Source organism: Drosophila rhopaloa, unplaced genomic scaffold, assembly GCF_018152115.1.
Source record: "Drosophila rhopaloa isolate 14029-0021.01 unplaced genomic scaffold, ASM1815211v1 contig_203, whole genome shotgun sequence".
Classification (NCBI taxonomy): Eukaryota; Metazoa; Arthropoda; class Insecta; order Diptera; family Drosophilidae; genus Drosophila; species Drosophila rhopaloa.
The window spans coordinates 4197457-4216794 of NW_025335088.1; the positions used below are offsets into that span (position 1 = coordinate 4197457).

At 36.7% G+C, this 19338-nt stretch overlaps 1 protein-coding gene across 2 annotated transcripts; it reads left to right on the forward strand.

Moving 5' to 3' along the window:
• Positions 1–1806: 1806 nt before the first annotated feature.
• On the forward strand, positions 1807–14766 carry LOC108037931 (transcriptional activator cubitus interruptus). 2 transcript variants are annotated; one of them, XM_017114604.2, is made up of 6 exons: positions 1807–2314; positions 10054–10430; positions 10496–11148; positions 11208–11720; positions 11855–11952; positions 12008–12188. In XM_017114604.2, the coding sequence occupies exons 1-6, from the start codon at positions 2277–2279 to the stop codon at positions 12078–12080; spliced, it is 1752 nt and encodes a 583-aa protein (XP_016970093.1). In that variant the 5' UTR covers positions 1807–2276; the 3' UTR covers positions 12081–12188. The 2 variants fall into 2 exon arrangements, with proteins under 2 accessions (XP_016970093.1, XP_016970092.1); XM_017114603.2 differs by having other exon boundaries at positions 1808–2314; positions 11788–11952; positions 12008–14766.
• Positions 14767–19338: the final 4572 nt, after the last annotated feature.

The following is a 19338-nucleotide window of genomic DNA, read 5'->3' on the forward strand; positions in this document are numbered from 1 at the left end:
GTTTGCGTAGAAACGGACGGACGGACAGACGGACGGCCATAAGCTGGCCACCTTTTCTACTCCTGCCCAGCAATCTACTGACGCAGCATAACTCACATAAAGACCCAACATATGTTATTTTAATAGATGGACGACGTCTTTTACAATTTATTAGTATACCCTTGCAGAGGATATTATAATTTCGGTCAACGCAGCGAAGGAGACATTTCCGACCCTATAAAGTATTTATATTCTTGATCAGCATCACCAGGAGAGTCGATATAGCCATGGTTTGTGCTAAATTTACCATGATGTATTAACACTAAAACTTTGATTTCAAAATATTTGGAGTAAAGCTAAATTTTAGTTGTAAATCGATCGCGTTTCTATAATATTTTCCAGACCAATCACTTCAAGTAATAAAACCGAAACCGACTTAAAAAGAATTACTTAATAAAGTACCGCTATCAGTGCTACAAGTATAGTTGGTTGTAAGGCTAGAGCTTTTATATGTACATATTTAACTAATTTAAATGTCGTTTCAATTATTTGTTCCACGTATGTTTGCCAAGAATACATAAACACATTATATAGAGCTTATATATATTTACATGGACTTTTTTGTATTTTCTTTGTAAAGACTATGGACCATTGTAAAAATTATTTTATCAATTTTTTTTCTTCAAAAATATGAGTTCTATAAATAAATTAACGTAAAACAATAATTTCTTTAAATTAACGTTAACATAAACGACGTAACTACTTTGAATTTAAGATTTTTTAATCAAAAAATCAAGGAAGCTAACTTTGCCAAGCCGATTATTATAAGCAAAGATTTTTTTATCAAAAAATCAAGGAAGCTAACTTTGCCAACCCGATTATAATAAGCAAATAGCAGCCATAACAAAAACATAACGGTGGCTATAGTGCAACTATATTTACAAACTATAACATTGTGCTACAGGATATAGTTTTTCGATGCCGATCGATTCCTGTGTAATACATGCAACAAAAAGAAAACTAGCTTAACTAGATATAACTGAGATTCTAAAAACATAAGTACATAACTACTTATGTAGCTGCTTACATCGGTGGGGATTGAGAAAGGCCCTTGCAAGCTGTTGAATTTGATAGAGGGTATTACTCTACAAGTTTATAATTAAGAAATCCAACGAACTACATATATAAAAAAGAAGTTGAGTACATATGTATATACATATGTATATATAAAAAGTAAAGCCCACAAACCCTCTCAAAAACAACAGCCGAGGAGGGAGAGAAATGATATAACAAGTGAGAGCTAAAATCTAGTGAGAGAAAAGGACTGAAATGACTGTGAGAGTAAGTGTTGATCCAATGTACAATACATAAACGTACATTTGTACATGCATAGGCAAGTAGAATTTGAACGTTTGAACGTTTTCTGCATATAAACAAATTATTGAGTAGTGACATCAAGGCCAAAAACCAACTACCTACTTGGCAGTTAGATCTACACAAACAATAAAAGTATAAGTTTCGTTTTATGTGCGTAAGAGGTAAAATAGCCGAATCGTCACCACTATAACCAAAAAGTATCTTGGTTTTATGTGTATGTATTGGGAAGCCATCTTCGATCTGCCCGCCTTCGCCGACTGTTCGTGATCTGTAGCTACACACAGACAATCGAATCAGCGTTGCACTTGTTACTGTATTGTTGTTATGCCTGTGTTTGCATTTAAAAATGTATCTATGTAAGCATCTGTACTAGTATCTGTGCTCTGACAAAGGTATTTGTGAGAGAAGAGGAGATCCGAACTGCTTCATCTAAACTAACGAAGCATTGAAAGAGCTAGTGTTAATATCACTCAGTCCACTCGCGAGAAACACAGCAATAAGACGCAGCATACACACGTTATTGAGTTTGTCATTCATAATTTGTTTTATTATTCGCTACTTGTAATTAAGCGATAAATATACATATAACATTTCGCGACTTTTAATCTTATGACATCAACTGTGAGAGCTTATAATAATCTTTGTGATTTAGAAAGTTGAGCTGTAAAAAGTTTGTTTATAAATAATGCAATATTGCAACAAGGGTTACTAGCATAACTGCACGAATTTTCTACACGAAACGGCAACTTATTTTTAACAAATAATATTTGTGGCAGTGCTTTTAAACGAACCCAAAAAAATGTCCGACAACATCGATAAGTGCCGACGGTGAATTCCAAATAAAACAATTAAATTTGCTACTTAAGTTGAGTTCATGAAAACTAAGTGGTCTTCAATATTTGGGGACTAACTCTAATAAAATGGACGCCTACGCTTTACCGACATATTTTCCACTTGCGTAAGTTATTCATTTTTGGTTGAATGTGTTAGCAACAAGATTTAAAACTAAATAAATGTGTATCAGACTTAAATTCATAGAACGAAAATAATCATTATTTAGTTGTTTTTTTTTTTACCAATACCATATGCACCATCACTAGTCGAAATTGAACTATGTATACCATTTGTTTACGATTTGGGTAATATTTTCAAATCCGCAATGTCCATGATTTTACTTGTAGAAAGTATTATAAATTTGTTAAGAAGTTTGGTCTTATTTTATTTTTCGCAGAATCAATATTATAATTCAGAAAAAATCATAAGCGAATTAAAGTATTGATCAGATTTAAAAAATTATGATATATTTTATATATTTAAGAAAGTTACGAACAATGTGATTATAAATATTGCCTGCCAATACAACGATCTTTTGATTTATATGGCTTATTACTTAGTATCAAATAAAAACACCTTCTAACGATGTAAAAAACACGTGATGATCGCACCTTCAACATAAAAAAATTTCTGACTTCAAATGTTGTTACCAAACAAATAACTTTTTTAAATCTCATTCGGACCGTCTCAGCGAAGTGTTTAAGCTTTTCTATTGCAGCGTGCCGAAAGATAATATTTCCAAAAGTGTATTTACTAAGTCGAATGTTTAATAAAGTACAGAAAAGAGTTTTTGCCTCATTCCTTGTTTTCAAAACTATTTCCCATAAATTTTTAAACAATTATATTAAGAACAAGAAAGGAAAGCTAACTTCGGGCGGAGCCGAAGTTGAAATACCCTTGCAGAATATTCTGTAAATTATATTCTCCAAAATTATTCATATGATGCATTCTTAGCACTCATAAAAATCCGCACTTTCTAACATAAAAAAACACCAAAGTTATGGCATTTCCAATCGTTCAATTATATGGCAGCTATAAGATATAGTCGGCCGATCCTTATGAAATGTGGTAGGTCGAATTGATTGGCCAAAAATAAAACCCATAGAAAATCCCAGCTTCCTAACTTTACAAACACTAATGTTATGGCATTTCCGATCAATCAGTTATATGGCAGTTATAGGATATAGTCGGCGATCCCGGCCGTTCCGACTTATATACTGCGTGCAAAGGAAAGAAGGGTGTGTGCAAAGTTTCAATTCGATATCTTTAAAAGTGATAGACTAGCTTGCGTAGAAACAGACAGACGGACAGACGGACATGCTTATATCAACTCAGGAGGTGATCCTGATCAAGAATATATATACTTTATAGGGTTGGAGATGTCTCCTTCACTGCGTTGCAGACTTTTGACCAAAATTATAATACCCTCTGCAAGGGTATAAAAATTAGGTCGAACAATATGTTTGTAACTTTAGCTGTTTAGCCAATAGCTTCTAAAGATTTTTATACTCTTGCAGAGGGTATTATAATTTTGGTCAAAAGTGTGCAACGCAGTGAAGGAGACATCTCCGACCCTATAAAGTATATATATTCTTGATCAGGATCACCTCCTGAGTTGATATAAGCATGTCCGTCTGTCCGTCTGTCTGTTTCTACGCGAACTAGTCTCTCAGTTTTAAAGATATCGAATTCAAACTTTGCACACACCCTTCTTTCCTTTGCACGCAGTATATAAATCGGAACGGCCGGGATCGGCCGACTATATCCTATAGCTGCCATATAACTGATTAATCGGAAATGCCATAACTCTGCTGTTTGTTAAGTTAGGATGTTGGGACTTTCTATGGGTTTTATATTTGGCCAATCAATACGACGTACCAAATTTCATAAGGATCGGCCGACTATATCCTATAGCTGCTATATAACTGATTGATCGGAAATGCCATAACTTTGGTGTTTGTAAAGTTAGAAAGTTGGGATTTTCTATGGGTTTTATATTTGGCCAATAAATCCGACCTAGCAAATTTCATAAGGATCGGCCGACTATATCTTATAGCTGCCATATAACTGATTGATCGGAAATGCCATAACTTTGGTGTTTGTAAAGTTAGAAAGTTGGGATTTTCTATAAGTTTTATATTTGGCCAATTAATCCGACCTACCAAATTTCATAAGGATTTCCGACTATATCTTATAGCTGCCATATAACTTATTGATCGGGAATGCCATAACTTTGGTGTTTGTTAAGTTAGGAAGTTGGGACTTTCTATGGGTTTTATTTTTGCCCAATCAATCCGACATATCAAATTTCATAAGGATCGGCCGACTATATTCTATAGCTGCCATATAACTGAACGATTGGAAATGCCATAACTTTGGTGTTTTCAAAGTTAGGAAGTTGGGATTTTTTATGAGTATTAAGAATGCATCATATGAATAATTTTGGAGAATATAATTTGCAGAATATTCTGCAAGGGTATTTCAACTTCGGCTGCGCCCGAAGTTAGCTTTCCTTTCCTGTTCTATCTGATTTTCTGAAAAAGTTTAATCTTTTCATTGTGGCTTTACTTAGAAAGTAAATAACCCCATTTTATATACATGATTTCAAAGTTAACAGTTTACAGGTTTACAATGAACTATGACCAAAGAAGGGGAAGGTTCCATTGGAAGTTTGGCTAAAAATAATAAAAAGTTAGTTTTTGTATGGTAAATGTATTTTCAAAGAATCATCGATGAGTATTTTAATTTTTTAAATTTTGTACTAGTGACTAGCAAAAATTCTCCCAAGTTTTTTCATTTTCATTCACACATAGAGTATAAGTAACAATTAACCACCAGGAAAATCGATCTAGCCATGTCTCTAGTCAAGACTACTCTTTCAGTTTAAGATCTATCTGAATGAAACTTTCCTTAAGACTACTTTGCTACAGGTAGTTAATAGGCCAAATATCCGGATATACTTTAAATATAGGTTTTCAACAATTTTAGATATACAGTTTTAATTTTATAAATATTATTTATTATAAATATTTTTCTGGCATTTGTATAGAAATCCGTTTATAAACGCTGTAACCTACATCACCATATATATATAAGGTGCTCTAATTTTAATAAAGCCTTAACGAAACCAATTTTTCACTAACTTTGTAACACAATTCGGAGTAATTCGGTTTTCATTTACAAATACATTTTTATAACCTTGCAGAGGGTATTATAATTTTGGTCAAAAGTATGCAACACAGTGAAGGAGTCATCTCCGACTCTATAAAGTATATATATTCTTGATCAGGATCGCCTCCTGAGTTGATATAAGCATGTCCGTCTGTCTGTTTCTACCCAAACTAGTCTCTCAGTTTTAAAGATATCGAATTGAAACTTTGCACACACCCTTCTTTCCTTTGCACGCAGTATATAAGTCGCAATCGGCCAATCAATCCGACCTACCAAATTTCATAAAGATCGGCCGACTTTATCCTATAGCCGCCATATAACTGATTGATCGGAAATGCCATAACTTTGGTGTTTTTTAAATTAGGAAGTTGGGATTTTCTATGGGTTTTATTTTTAGCCAATCAATTCGACCTACCAAATATCAGCCGACTATATCTTACAGCTGCCTTATAAATGAACGATTGGAAATGCCATAACTTTGGTGTTTTTAAAGTTAGGAAGTTGTGATTTTTATGAGTATTAAGAATACATTAAAAGAATAGTTTTCGAGAATATAATTTACAGAATATTCTGAAAGGGTATATCAACTTCGGCTCCGCCCGAAGTTAGTTTTTCTTTATTGTTTTTTTAAGTCTGACAGCAACTGTCAGACTCTTGTTGCGACCTTCTTCCTCCATAGCTTGGCAAAGACTTACAATGTCAACCGTCACATTCCAGGTCCTTTGATTTCTTTGTATAAATCCATCTCAAAGAACAATTTCACGATTAAAAACATGTACCCCTAATAAAGTGTTGTCACCGTTATGGGTAATTTAGTCCGCTTTCAGGTAGAACATTTTGAAAACTAGGAAACGATTATTATGAGTATACACAATAATAGCTTGTTAGCCTTGTACTTACTTAGGTAAATCTCAACTTACCAAATCTACATTTGTATACCCTTGCAGAAGATATTATAATTTCAGACAAAAGTTTGCAACACAGTTAAGGAGACATTTCTGACCCTATAAAGAATATTTATTCTTCATCAGCATCACCAAGAGAGTCGATCTAGCCATGTCCGTCCGTCCATTTCTATGCAAACTAGTCCCTTAGTATTAAAGCTATCTGCTTAAAACTTTCCCAAAAGTTGTCTTTCTATTGCAAGTAGTATATATGTCGGAACGGACGATTATATCATAAAGCTCCCATAGGAACAATCGGAAATTTTTTTTTAAGTATAACTTTGTTGTCTTTAATTTTTTTGTTCTTTGGGATTTGGTAATTTTTAAAACAGCACCGATTGCTTAAATGGTATCTGGTAGGGTTCAAACCTGATCTGCCAGAACATTAAAATAAAAAGTTTCAACTGAGCTTTTAAGCGTTATAAAAACAGACTGATATTTGGTATAAATGAAATTATCTTAAATAGGAAAAACTAAGGGATTTGATTCCAACTCGGTAGTAAAGAAGATCCAAAAGAAGTGAATGTAACATTAAGAGGCAGTTAAAAAAAATCGTATGAAGGACTCATATTAAGTTGAAAATGTAATTTATAGACATTTGTTGATAAATGGAGTGTTTTAATTTAAAATTTGCCGACTAACAGATTGGTAAAAATCTTAAAAGCATACATTTCTGTTAAAAAAAAGCGCAGATCTTATTATTTCTTAAAACTGGTGTGTTCGGCGGGTCGAATATTAAAGTATTTTAAATAAAAAAACAAAAAAGAAAACTGCGGCGAGCCGATGTTTATATAGCCTTGCAGATATTAAAAAATTAAATATTCTATTTTCGGTTTCAATGCTTAAGCCCAGTACTCAGATCGAAAAACGATCACGATATTCAGTGTGAAAACATATTTGAAAGTTCATCAGTATTGAGCGTGCTACGGTCGTACTGTCAATCAGCTGGGCTTGTTAACAAGCAGTTAAAATTAAAAAATCTTATTTGCGGTAAAGAGCCTTCAAAGGATATTCTTAACTACTTTGGCAAAACATGTCTGCCTCTATAAAAAGAAATTAGAAAACAATATTATTTAAATTTAATAGTTGTTTTTTTTTAATTACTTATAATTATTTAGTACTTTAGGGATCATAGCTGCCCTAAGTTCTTGCCGTCGATTTTTCAGGGATTTTGTTTTGTTTTTCCGTCTGTATTTGACCTAAGTAACATCTTTTCGCTAGGGCCTGACGAACGTTCACCCAAATGATCCTGCTAATTACATTTAATTTTTTGGACACATGCGGTTGATTTTATTTTTACCTTGTAAAGTCAATCAACTTTTCCTTTATTTTAGGGCACTAAAACAATTTTAGCTATAAAACGAGGACGGAAGCTAACTTCGGCAAGCCGAAGTTTTAATACCCTTGCAGACTTTGCCGAAATTGCTAAAAGTGAAAAAGTAGTGAAAGGAATAAGGTATACATAAGTAAACTAGATTTGCATCGTTTCAAGTTAATTGCTTTTATACTGCAAAAATGTCATATACAAATAGAAAAAAAGGGATACTTTCGCAGCCTTAAAATTAATTAATTAATTTTTCCTATCTCCTTTAAGATATAGACTTCCGAGCGGCAAGCGCTTTTACCCTAATCAAGATATGCGTAAATAAATAAGAATTGGAAAAATTTATGATAGTAGCTTACACACTTCGCGAAATATTCTGATAATCATCAAATTTGGACCGATTTCACCCTATTGTTCCTATGGGGGCTATAGGATATAGACGTCCGATCGGCACGCGCCTTCACCTTGATCAATGTATGCATAAAAAAATACAATTTGGAAAGATTCATGTCAATAGCTTGTATACTGCGCGAAATATCCTAAAAATCATTAAATATTAACCGATTTTACCCTTTTGTTCCTATGGGAGCTATAGGATATAGACATCCGATCGTCACGCGCTTTTACCCTGATCAAGGTATGCATAAAAAAATACGATTTGTAAAGATTAATGTCAATAGCTTTTACACTGCGCGAAATATCATAAGTTCTTACAAGATATTATAATACCCTCTGCAAGGGTATAATTAATCATTATACCATTAAAATTATAGAGGCAAATGTGGTAATTAAAAAAAAATGGCCAAATCGATAAAGTTTTAACAAAATAGTTAATTAAAACCCAAGTGTGCCAATAATTTTGGTTTTTTATTTTTAATAAATTATTTATAAAAGATAAATTAGTAATGTCACTTGTATTTAACAAAAAATTAAAGATTCTATCTAAAAATATTTTCTTTTATTTTAATATTAGCATATTAGAAAAAGAAAAATCGACTTAAAGTTTAACATGCTTGCTGTGCCAATAATTAAGTTTGTCACTGTATACTAACTGGAATAGTAAGACAATAAAACTTTTTGCAAAGTACTAGCTTGCGTGTGAACTTGCCTTTCACTGCGTTGCAGAAGAATGTGTATTTACTCAAATTCTTAACTCAATACCGCCGAATGAAATCGGAGTTCAAGCTAAATATATTTCAGATTTTCTATTTGGTCAATATCTATCGATACACCAAAAATTTTCACAACTATTAAGAAATAAGGGTACCATTGTCGAAATGCGCCATCAGCTATTCTAAAATTATCTAAGTGACGGGTGTCGAAGCACTCGACTTTAGAATCAACTTTTATTATTTTTTGTAGGATAAGTATTATTAATGGTTATTATTAATTAATATCAGTAACTATAATTTTTATTTTAAAAAAATGTAAGTCAAATATGGTTCAAACCACGCAACATGTAAGAAATTGAATTTTTTTTTATATTACAAAATAAAAAGAAAGGAAAGCTAACTTCGGGCGGAGCCGAAGTTGATATACCCTTGCAGAATCTGTAAATTATATTCTCCAAAATTATTCATATGATGCATTCTTAGTACTCATAAAAATCCCAACTTCTTAATTTTAAAAACACCAAAGTTATAGCATTCCAATCATTCAGTTATATGGCAGCTATAAGATATAGTCGGCCGATCCCTATGAACTTTGGTAGGTCGGATTGATTGGCCAAAAATAAAACCCATAGAAAGTCCCAACTTCCTAACTTAACAAACACCAAAGTAATGGCATTTCAGATCAATCAGTTATATGGCGGCTATAGGATATAGTCGGCCGATCCTTATGAAATTTGGTAGGTCGGATTGATTGGCCAAATATAAAACCCATAGAAAATTCCAACTTCCTAACTTTACAAACACCAAAGTTATGGCATTTCCGATCAATCAGTTATATGGCAGCTATAGGATATAGTCGGCCGATCCCGGCCGTTCCGACATATATACTGCGTGCAAAGGAAAGAAGGCTGTGTGCAAAGTTTCAACTCGATAGCTTTAAAACTGAGACACTAGTTTCCGTAGAAACAGACAGACGGACAGACGGACATGGCTATATCAACTCAGGAGGTGATCCTGATCAAGAATATATATACTTTATAGGGAGATGTCTTCTGAAATTTCTGGGACACCACCAGTGTAGTTCAAAGGTTCAAAACAAGAAACACATCCTATCCTTACTAAATGTCGTTGTAGCGTGTTATCTACAACCCAATACCAAATTGGAAACATTTGGATACATTTATTTTACAGATCTGCTGTATTCATTTTTGTACTAAACAAAAGCTGCGGGCCTAGTACGACCGCAAACTTAAATAACCAAAAACTTTTTATTGTGATATTAATAAGTGTAAAATACATTTTTTTTCTGTAGATATTCTGAGCTGCAGTTCTTAGCGTCTAGACGCGCTGCTGCAGTGGCTGCCGCGGCAACAGCTTTACCAGGCACCCCTTGCATTAACCACGCACATACAACAAATGTTTCAAGCTCGGTTCCAGTTCCAACAATGATTTCAGAAGCGTCAGATTCAATTAAAACAGCAACTTCAATTCAATCACCTATAAATAACGGAAACACAATTATTTCAAATACTTCTGGGCTTCATCACAATCACCAGCATCAACATATTCATAGTTTAAATGTTAACGGACAGTCTCATGCTCACGAATTTCACCCAGCTTATAGAATTCCCGGATATATGGAACAATTGTATTCTCTTCAAAGAAGTAGTTCAACCACATCATTTCACGGTATTGCCATTATAACATTATACAAAAAACTTATGAAAATGTAATATTTATTTTTAATATTATAGATCCCTATGTGAACTGTGCGTCAGCTTTTCACCTTGCCGGACTTGGTTTGGGATCAGGTGATTTTTTGGGTACTCGTGGTATGGGTTCTCTAGGTGACCTGCATCATGCCGCTGTAGCAGCAGCAGCAGCAGGATCTCTAGCAAGTACCGATTTTCACTTTAGCATCGATGGCAATGGAAGGTTAAGTAGCCCTCGACCGCAGGGTGGAAGTATTCGTGCAAGCATTAGCCGTAAACGAGCCCTTTCCTCATCGCCTTATTCTGATTCATTTGACATAAATTCAATGATTAGATTTTCACCAAACTCTTTAGCTACAATTATGAACGGCTCTCGAGGAAGCAGCGTGGCAAGTGGTTCCTACGGTCACATTTCAGCTAGTGCCATTAATCCCATGTCTCATGCACATTCAACATTGGGACCGCGTTTACAGCAAATACAAGCTCATTTGTTGCGAGCGAGTGCAGGACTTTTAAATCCCATGACTTCACAACAAGCAGCTGCCGCCGGGTTTTCTATAAGCCACGCTGCTGGCGCTACTGCCTTAAGCCTCAATGATGTTCATGCTAATATAAACGATTTACCTGGCCAAATCACAACATCTTCAACTGCAAGGCTACTTACTGATAAACATGGTCAAGTGGCTGCACTTTCGGTAATTTTAAATGGTTTCGAATTAATGGTGTTAATAATTAAATTATTTAATTCGTTTAGCTAAAGAATTTCGATGATGAAAATTTAAAAAATCGACAGTATAAAAATATTGTCACTGAGCAGCCTTCCTCCACTTCTGGCAATGTGGTTCAAGTAGAAGCAGACAGTGCCTCATCACATTTGACGGATTCCTGTTATAACAAAGTATCGAACAACGCCAAAAGTATTCCTGGTGATGCTAAAATAATTCACCGCTGTGAAGAGTTTATTAATTGTGGATCAGCATCCACTCCATTAAATGAATATGAATGTGCTAACGCTGATACGACGGATATCAAGGACGAACCCGGAGATTTTATAGAAACCAATTGTCACTGGCGTAGCTGTTGTATTGAGTTCATTACGCAAGATGAACTTGTTAAACATATAAATAATGACCACATCCAAACCAATAAAAAAGCATTTGTTTGCCGATGGGAAGATTGTACACGCGGCGAAAAACCATTTAAAGCGCAGTATATGCTCGTTGTGCACATGCGTCGTCATACCGGTGAAAAGCCACACAAGTGTACAGTAAGATAAAGTTTATAATTTAATATATATGACTTTCCTTAATTTCCTATTTTTAATTTTTTTATAGTTTGAAGGCTGTTTTAAGGCATACTCACGCTTGGAAAACCTAAAAACTCATTTACGGTCACATACAGGCGAAAAACCATACACCTGTGAATATCCAGGATGTAGCAAAGCGTTTAGTAATGCTAGCGATCGGGCAAAGCATCAAAACCGTACTCACAGTAATGAGGTAAAAGCGCACACCTGATCCAATAATCGAATTGTAACTTTATGATTTTTTTTAGAAACCGTACATTTGTAAAGCGCCTGGCTGCACGAAGCGTTATACCGACCCAAGTTCATTACGAAAACATGTAAAAACAGTCCACGGAGCCGAGTTCTATGCAAATAAAAAACATAAGGGGTTGCCCCTAAATAATGCCAACTCTCGGTTGCAAAGGGACAGTGGCCAGGTTCGGCATAATCTTCAGGAGCATAATATTGACTCAAGCCCTTGCAGCGAAGACCTGCAGATGGGAAATATTTTAGGCATGTCTAGTCCTAGCATTAAATCTGAATCAGATGGAAACTCTCCACATCATCAGTTGGCAAATGGAGTCCGAGCTTCAGACTGTTTGTTAACATATTCTCCAGATGACGTTGTCGAGAATCTAACTTTGGATGACGGATGGAATTGTGACGATGACGTAGACGTGGCCGACCTACCGATTGTTTTGCGTGCTATGGTAAATATTGGCAGCGGAAGTGCGACTGCCACAACTATTGGAGGTGGTGTTGTGGCTAGGCAACGGTTTAGAAGTCGTCTGCAAACTAAAGGTATTAACTCAAGTACCGCTATGCTATGCAACATTCCGGAAAGCAATCGCATCATTGGAATTAGTGAACTTAACCAGCGTATTACAGAACTTAAGATGGAGCCAGGTACCTCTGGTGACATAAAAGTTGTAGTGCCGCCGTATACGGGACTAGAAAAGTTTCCAGAAGATTTATCACAATCCCAAATAAATTGTCGTAATACAATATTGAATAAGCAAAGCTTTTCCGGATCGCTGCAAGCACAGTTTCGTCGTGACAGTCAGAATTCTACTGCCAGCACGTATTATGGTAGTATGCAAAGTCGCCGAAGTAGTCAATCATCACAGGTGTCTTCTATATCTACAATGCGACCAAACCCTTCGTACAACACGAACACAGCTTCCTTCTATGATCCTATTTCACCAGGATGCTCACGTCGCTCTAGCCAATTGTCAAATGGAGCCAACTGCTATGCTCTAACTTCAACATCAGCATTGACTCCAACAAATAAAGAGTCGAATCCAAACAGAAGCCCAAATGCTTATATTAATAATCCGGACCTTGATGTTCAGTGCTTTGGATTTTATAATAGCAGTTTTCCTCCGCCACCGTCGTCTCATTTGATTGACACCAATTTAAAGCGTTTGCAGGGGACAGATTCTGGGAGCTGTTATCAGAATTCTACTGGAGGTCGATTTTCAATTCCAAATTGTATGCAATCACTGCAAACACATTTAAACAACAGCAGACCTGCTGGAGAGATCGAATTTGATAGAGCAACCCCGAATAATGTATTTCGCCGGCAATCTGAGCCAGTGCCAAACATAAATTTTAGCCCGGTAATAAATGTTTCTTGTATAGATACCCCACTGGAAAATTTTCATACTCCTGTTGGAAAGGGTAAAAACAGTAAAATTCCATCTTCTTTAAATAACGAGAATGATTTAAAGACGGGAAAAGGTAATGTTGAAGTAAAGGCTAACCAGGCCATGACTAGCGAGCAACATCCAAATGAAAGAATAAATCTGGATGAAGTTGAAGAGCTTATACTTCCAGATGAAATGCTCCAGTACCTAAACTTGGTTAGAGACGATAAAAATCATACGGAGAAACGGGAAGAGAATGCTGGTATCAGCTCTATTGTTTCTGAAACCATAACATCAAACGACATTCGAGTACGTGCACTGACCAATTTAAATCCTTTAAAAAAACAAGTTTCACAACCGACCTCTAACTTTGATGTCTCAGTCGATGTACAGCCATTGAAAGAACAATTTACCATGACAAAAATTGGTGGCTTGTACAGTCAGAGTCAATCAAGTATCGTGGCTGAGACGGAACAAATAAGACAACAGCCACCAACGCCATCGCTATATCAGCCCCAACTAACAAAGTTAACTCAGAATCAAATCATTGACTCATCAATGACAAGTTTACCAGAACTTAATGCAGTTCCAATTTTTTCTCTAATTGACACAGAAAAAGTTTCCAAGCTTAATACAGACCATGAAAATGAGATCCAATGCGGCATTATAAGCCAGTCTCAAATGTCTCCTTCCATAAATATAAATAACGATGGTCAGATTCCCACCTTAAGAATACAACCCTCAACCGTTTCAAAATTTGTTTGTCAACCTAACACATTAATCTGTGACACTCATGTGAATAATGTTAGCTCAATGCAGTCTGATACATACCAGCGTACTCTACAATATGTACAAAGTTGCCAAGACTGGATGGAGACAAATAATACTTCAACCGATCACATTCGAAACATGTCTACAATCCAATCAAACAATACACTGTGGCCCGATGTCAGTAGTTCTACACACCCGTATCATGGTACAAATATGGTGATCAACGATATGACAACATCCCTGACGTCCTTGTTGGAGGAGAATAGATATCTACAAATGATGCAGTAGACAATTCCACAAGGCCTAACAATATGTTAAAATGAAAGTCAGCCCCAATAAAATAAACTTATTTTTATTATAACAACTATAAAATTGTTAACAAAGTCAAAGTTCTCTAACATACGATAGAGATAAACTCGCATTCATATAGTATGTTTGTATTTAAAAATTAAAACATTCTCAAAAGCCCTACACAAGATTGAAAGCAACTAATTTAAAATATAATATATATGTCGTCATTTTGAGATTTTTGCAATACAAATGTCTTCCGAACTATAATAATTAAAAAATCCTATGTGTCTAAGTAATTAAAATAAATATTTTTCACAATACCTACGTATTGAACTAAATGGGGTTAGTGATTTTAAAAATTTATTGGCTTGTCAACTTTTATATAAGAATATTTAGCAGTACTGAATAGTGTTGAAACTTAAAACTTTAAAAGCTTACTTTGCTTACTTTATTTTAAAATTTTCGGAACGGGTAAAATTTGTAATAATAAATATCGTCGTGTCAGCTAAATTCACTGACGGTGTGGCCGCATGACTACCCGGGCAGCAAATGTGATATTCTTTGTTTACTTCTGTGTCTGACATAATAAATTAATAATATAGGTCGATGCGCCATTAATTATACAAGCTGTTGACACCTGTAAACCATCGTTTACAGCGAATTAAAATGGCATGAAATAGGAGTCGGATGAGATAACACATTGTTTGCCTTCGTGCGGATTCAGAATTTCCAGAATGAATATCCCTTACAAACACTGTATTGATATTCAGGCCCATTTTCAAAGTGGACGCCTGATGATTGAAACAAATGTTGTTTTTATTTGGTTTCTTTCATCCAAGTCCAAATTTGACCACCTTGGGAACCATAAATTGGTCTCTTTGTGCGTACTTTACGGTTATTATAGAAGTCTTAAGCTCGAAGTTACTTCAACCTTTAGAATCCCATGACGGAATTGAAGCTATTATATAGGCCTTACCATAAGTTAAGTACTTCAAATCAAAATAATATACATAGCTCTAGCTGATGCCATATCATGGCATTTGTGAGGTGCCAAGATGCTTATAAAATAGTTCATAGGGAGAGTACCGTCACTACTAGTTTGTTACGACTCACAACTTGCTAAAAATCGGAATAATTGCGTTTTCAGGCGTTTACGGTCCCGGTATCCAGATCGTTCGACATGGGCGTGATAGGTCAATTTCTACTTTTTTAAAGCTCCTCAAATATCAGCGATGCTGATATAGGCCTCCAAATGATGATGCGATAAAATTAAAATCATATTTCCGTTTGCTGCACTGTTTGCTTTATTGTTTCTTATTGATGATAGAATTTAGGTAGATTTCGTAAAGGATCCAAAAGGGGCAACATTAATCTTCCTATGATCTTTTGTATCAACCTTGGCCTAGCTCTGGTACGCAGATGTGAATAATGTTCCTCGTCATGGTTTTATCGTTGAGAATCCACTATAATCCACCAATAGCTCTAAGCGACTTCGTTAATTTCCCGAAGCTGATTTTTCTAGTCTCCCTCCGACTCCGAGTCTTTTACCAATATGGGAGGATATTGTTTCTTTTGTCTGATAACGCTTTAATGGTTTGAGGACAGTGCTACTATACGTTGCAGCTTGTAAAATGAAATGCTGTGTTTGCAGTTGTATGTTTCGTCTTGGTGTTAACTTCTTTCCAGATTTCTTGGTATGAGGGGTGGTTTGGAGAGAATATCCGCAGCATTTTTGGCCGATGGTACGTTGTGTCACTCCATCTGGCTTGTTATTGCCTTAATTTGTGGTAGATGGAGTGGCATCAATCCAGGACAGCACCACTACCACTTCACCACAATTTAATCCCTCGCCTTAAAAAAGGGACTACATGTTCATGTATCATCGTGGGATTCGTTGATGATGGTTGCCATGCTTGCATTTATTTGATTAAGTCCTATTTGCCGTGCATGAAAATATATCAAACGATTTTCTCCATTTTAACAATTCTTGATCAAACTTTGGGATGTTGATTCTTGGTAGCAGCACATTGGTGTTTTCTCACTTTTTTTGGTTGCCGTTTTGCTGTCTCGTAGTCTTTTAGCACACTTCTTAGGTATTCAAATACCTCACTTTGTCGACGGCATAGAGAAGCTAACCTTGTGTTACTAATTTCAGTATTATCTGGCTGCCCATGACCGTATTTAAATACTTTTCTATATTTTATTATTATTTTAATTAATAATATAATGATGCTTAGACTTAATATGTAAACAGAGCGGAACAATTTCAATTCAAATTAAAATATTAAATTAGTAGAAAAGGGGGTATCGCGGAGCTTGATAAACTAGAGAAGACATCAGGAGTTAAGGAAAGCTCCCAAAATTTCATTGGTAGGTACACAATTTATTGGCTTGATCGTCAGTCCAGACGGGGAGTTGGAGTCTTGATTGGTCCGAATTAAAAACTTTCGAAGAATTTCGAATTCCCAGGTATAAAACAAGAAGAAACAAGGAGTGCCACTGCTATAAGATACCTTCTATTAAGCTGACCTTATTAAAAAATAAATTAATAAGTCATAGATATGGACTCAGTAAGTATTTTTATCCTTTTTGGCTAATACTAAAATTACCTGGAACTATATTTCTCTTAATTTAGATCATTGTAGATCTGATAATAATATTTATGTATATAATGACTATAATAGCTTATTTCATTTTTTGTTACTACCAACTCTTTTAGTATTGGCCTGTCAGTTTTTTCGCGCATCACAAGCACTGCTTGGTGTCGCAAGGGTCACTTGTTTGTTCTGATAAATGTGCATTAACGTCCAAAAAGCAATAAATAATTATAAACGTACAAACATGATGAAAGGCACGAGCATAACAATAAAAATGGGATGAAAATTATGGCTTGCTTGCTGCTGGGCCTGCGATGACTGCTCGTCGTTTCTTGGGTCTTCGATGTCCTTGCTCTGCTCACGGCGCGGATCCTGGCTCCGTTGTCCGCGTGCTCTTGTGAGACTAGGTGCAGCGGGTCTTTGGCTCTCGGGATTCGGTTAGTTGCCTGTCTAGGACTCTGGTGGTGAACTACTGTGCTCTCGACGCATACGCCTCTCGAGACACCCGTGGTTCGGACGCGCGTCCTTCGTGGCTAGTCGCACTAAGGCCTGCACAATTTTCGCCTGCCGGTTCAGGCGTACGCCGGAATTCGACAAGGCAATTGTTTTCGCACGGCAGCTGGTTCTGGACAACTTCCCTTCCGAGCCCACGGTTCTTTGTCGAAGGACTCTTTTTATTCACTTCTGTCGGATTCGCCGAGCAATACGCCAAGCTCAAATCTTGACCAGAATTAGAACAAAGCGCCTAGACTTAGCCGCGTGATGCCTTAAGGACCTCAGCTACCCGTTTCTCAGCTCGGAGACTTCAACTCTAAGTCCCGAACGTGTTGAAGTATCGATCTTGCTCTTGTTGACTCGGCGCGGCTCTGCTTCCTCCTGCTGTTGACTTGACTTGTTTTGTTCACTGTTTTTCTGCTTGTCTACTGATCTTGCTGGATTGACTCCTTGTGATCGACTGATCCCGCTTCCTGCGCTCGGCCCGCTTATATAGGCCGGCGTATCCCGTTAATTCTCGGCTTCTCCTTTTTCGGTTTTGCGCACGGCACCATACTCGGTCCAAAGTCCGCCGCCTTCTACCGTTACACGTTCTCTCCAAACTCTCTTCTCGTTTCTCTCCAAACTCTCTCCAGCTGTATTCTCCAAACTCTCACCAGTTGTATTCTCCAAACTCTCACCAGCTGTATTCTCCAAACTCTCACCAGCTGTATTCTCCAAACTCTCACCAGATGTACTCTACAAACTCTCATTTATTTGTGAAGAGTTATTTAACTTCTCACATTCTCCCCTTTCCTCGGCAACAAAATTAGACTTGCACCTCTTCACCGGCTGCTATCTTGGAGTTCTTCTTGGATCCGCTGTTCTGGATCGCTGATGTTGGTCCTCCTTCCCTCGACGTCGCTCCTTCTCGTTCTATGTATTTCCCGCCCCAAGATGTTTCCCCCATAGACTTGATTTTCCTCTCCGGCTGTCTTCCTTGTAAATTCTTGTAGCCTTCGAGTCCTCTTGCTCCTTTCAAAATGGTTCCCTCGACGCTCACAGCTCGTACCTGCGTTCCACAGCGCCGATGCTCCATTCCTTTTCCCGCCCAAGATGTTTCCCCCATAGACTTGACTTTCTTCTCTCCGGCTGTCTTTCTTGTAAATCCTTGTAGCCTACGAGTCTTCTTGCTCCTCCAAATGGTTCCCTAAACGCTCACAGCTCGTACTTGAGTTCCACAGCGCCGATGCTCCATTCCTTTTCCCGCCCAAGATGTTTCCCCATAGACGTCTCGTGTTCGCCTTCGTATCTCCTTTGAATGTCCCGCCCAAGATGTTTCGCCCATATACTTCGCGTTCTAAGCATCTCCTTTCTTTCATTGTCTGGTCACACTACCGCCTTCCCGATGGGTTTCCAGCCGATCTCGATAACTTGAATTAGTGCAGCGTTGCCATTCGGGGGTGGCGATATTTTTTTAGTGTGACCCTTCCTGTGCCGTCATCTCCAGTGTTCTGTGCCCATCGATCGACACTATCGTCTAGTGCCAATCGACCGCTTATAAATCGAAGCGCCCACTCCCTTTACATGAGCGACATGACAAGAAAGTTTGAATGGTAAGTTTTTTTTTCCTTTCTTTCTCCACTTTCACCCTTCTCACTTTATACTCTCTCTTTTAGCCAGTCGCCCTTGGCCGAAGGGCATCGATGTTGTATACGGGAGGACCGATGCCGCTTGTGTTATTTTGTGTCATTTATTTGTTTGTATTGTGCGCGTTTGTTATGTTTGATGTGCACGTGTTTTCTGTGTTCCCTGTGCTAG

What these genes read in the sequence shown, in the direction of transcription:
- LOC108037931 (XM_017114603.2), top strand. Translation starts at nt 2,277, where the DNA reads ATGGACGCCTACGCTTTACCGACATATTTTCCACTTGC. An exon ending in TTCAACCACATCATTTCACG is followed by an intron (nt 10,431 to 10,495) that starts GTATTGCCATTA and finishes TTAATATTATAG; the next exon opens with ATCCCTATGTGAACTGTGCG. An exon ending in AAAAGCCACACAAGTGTACA is followed by an intron (nt 11,721 to 11,787) that starts GTAAGATAAAGT and finishes ATTTTTTTATAG; the next exon opens with TTTGAAGGCTGTTTTAAGGC.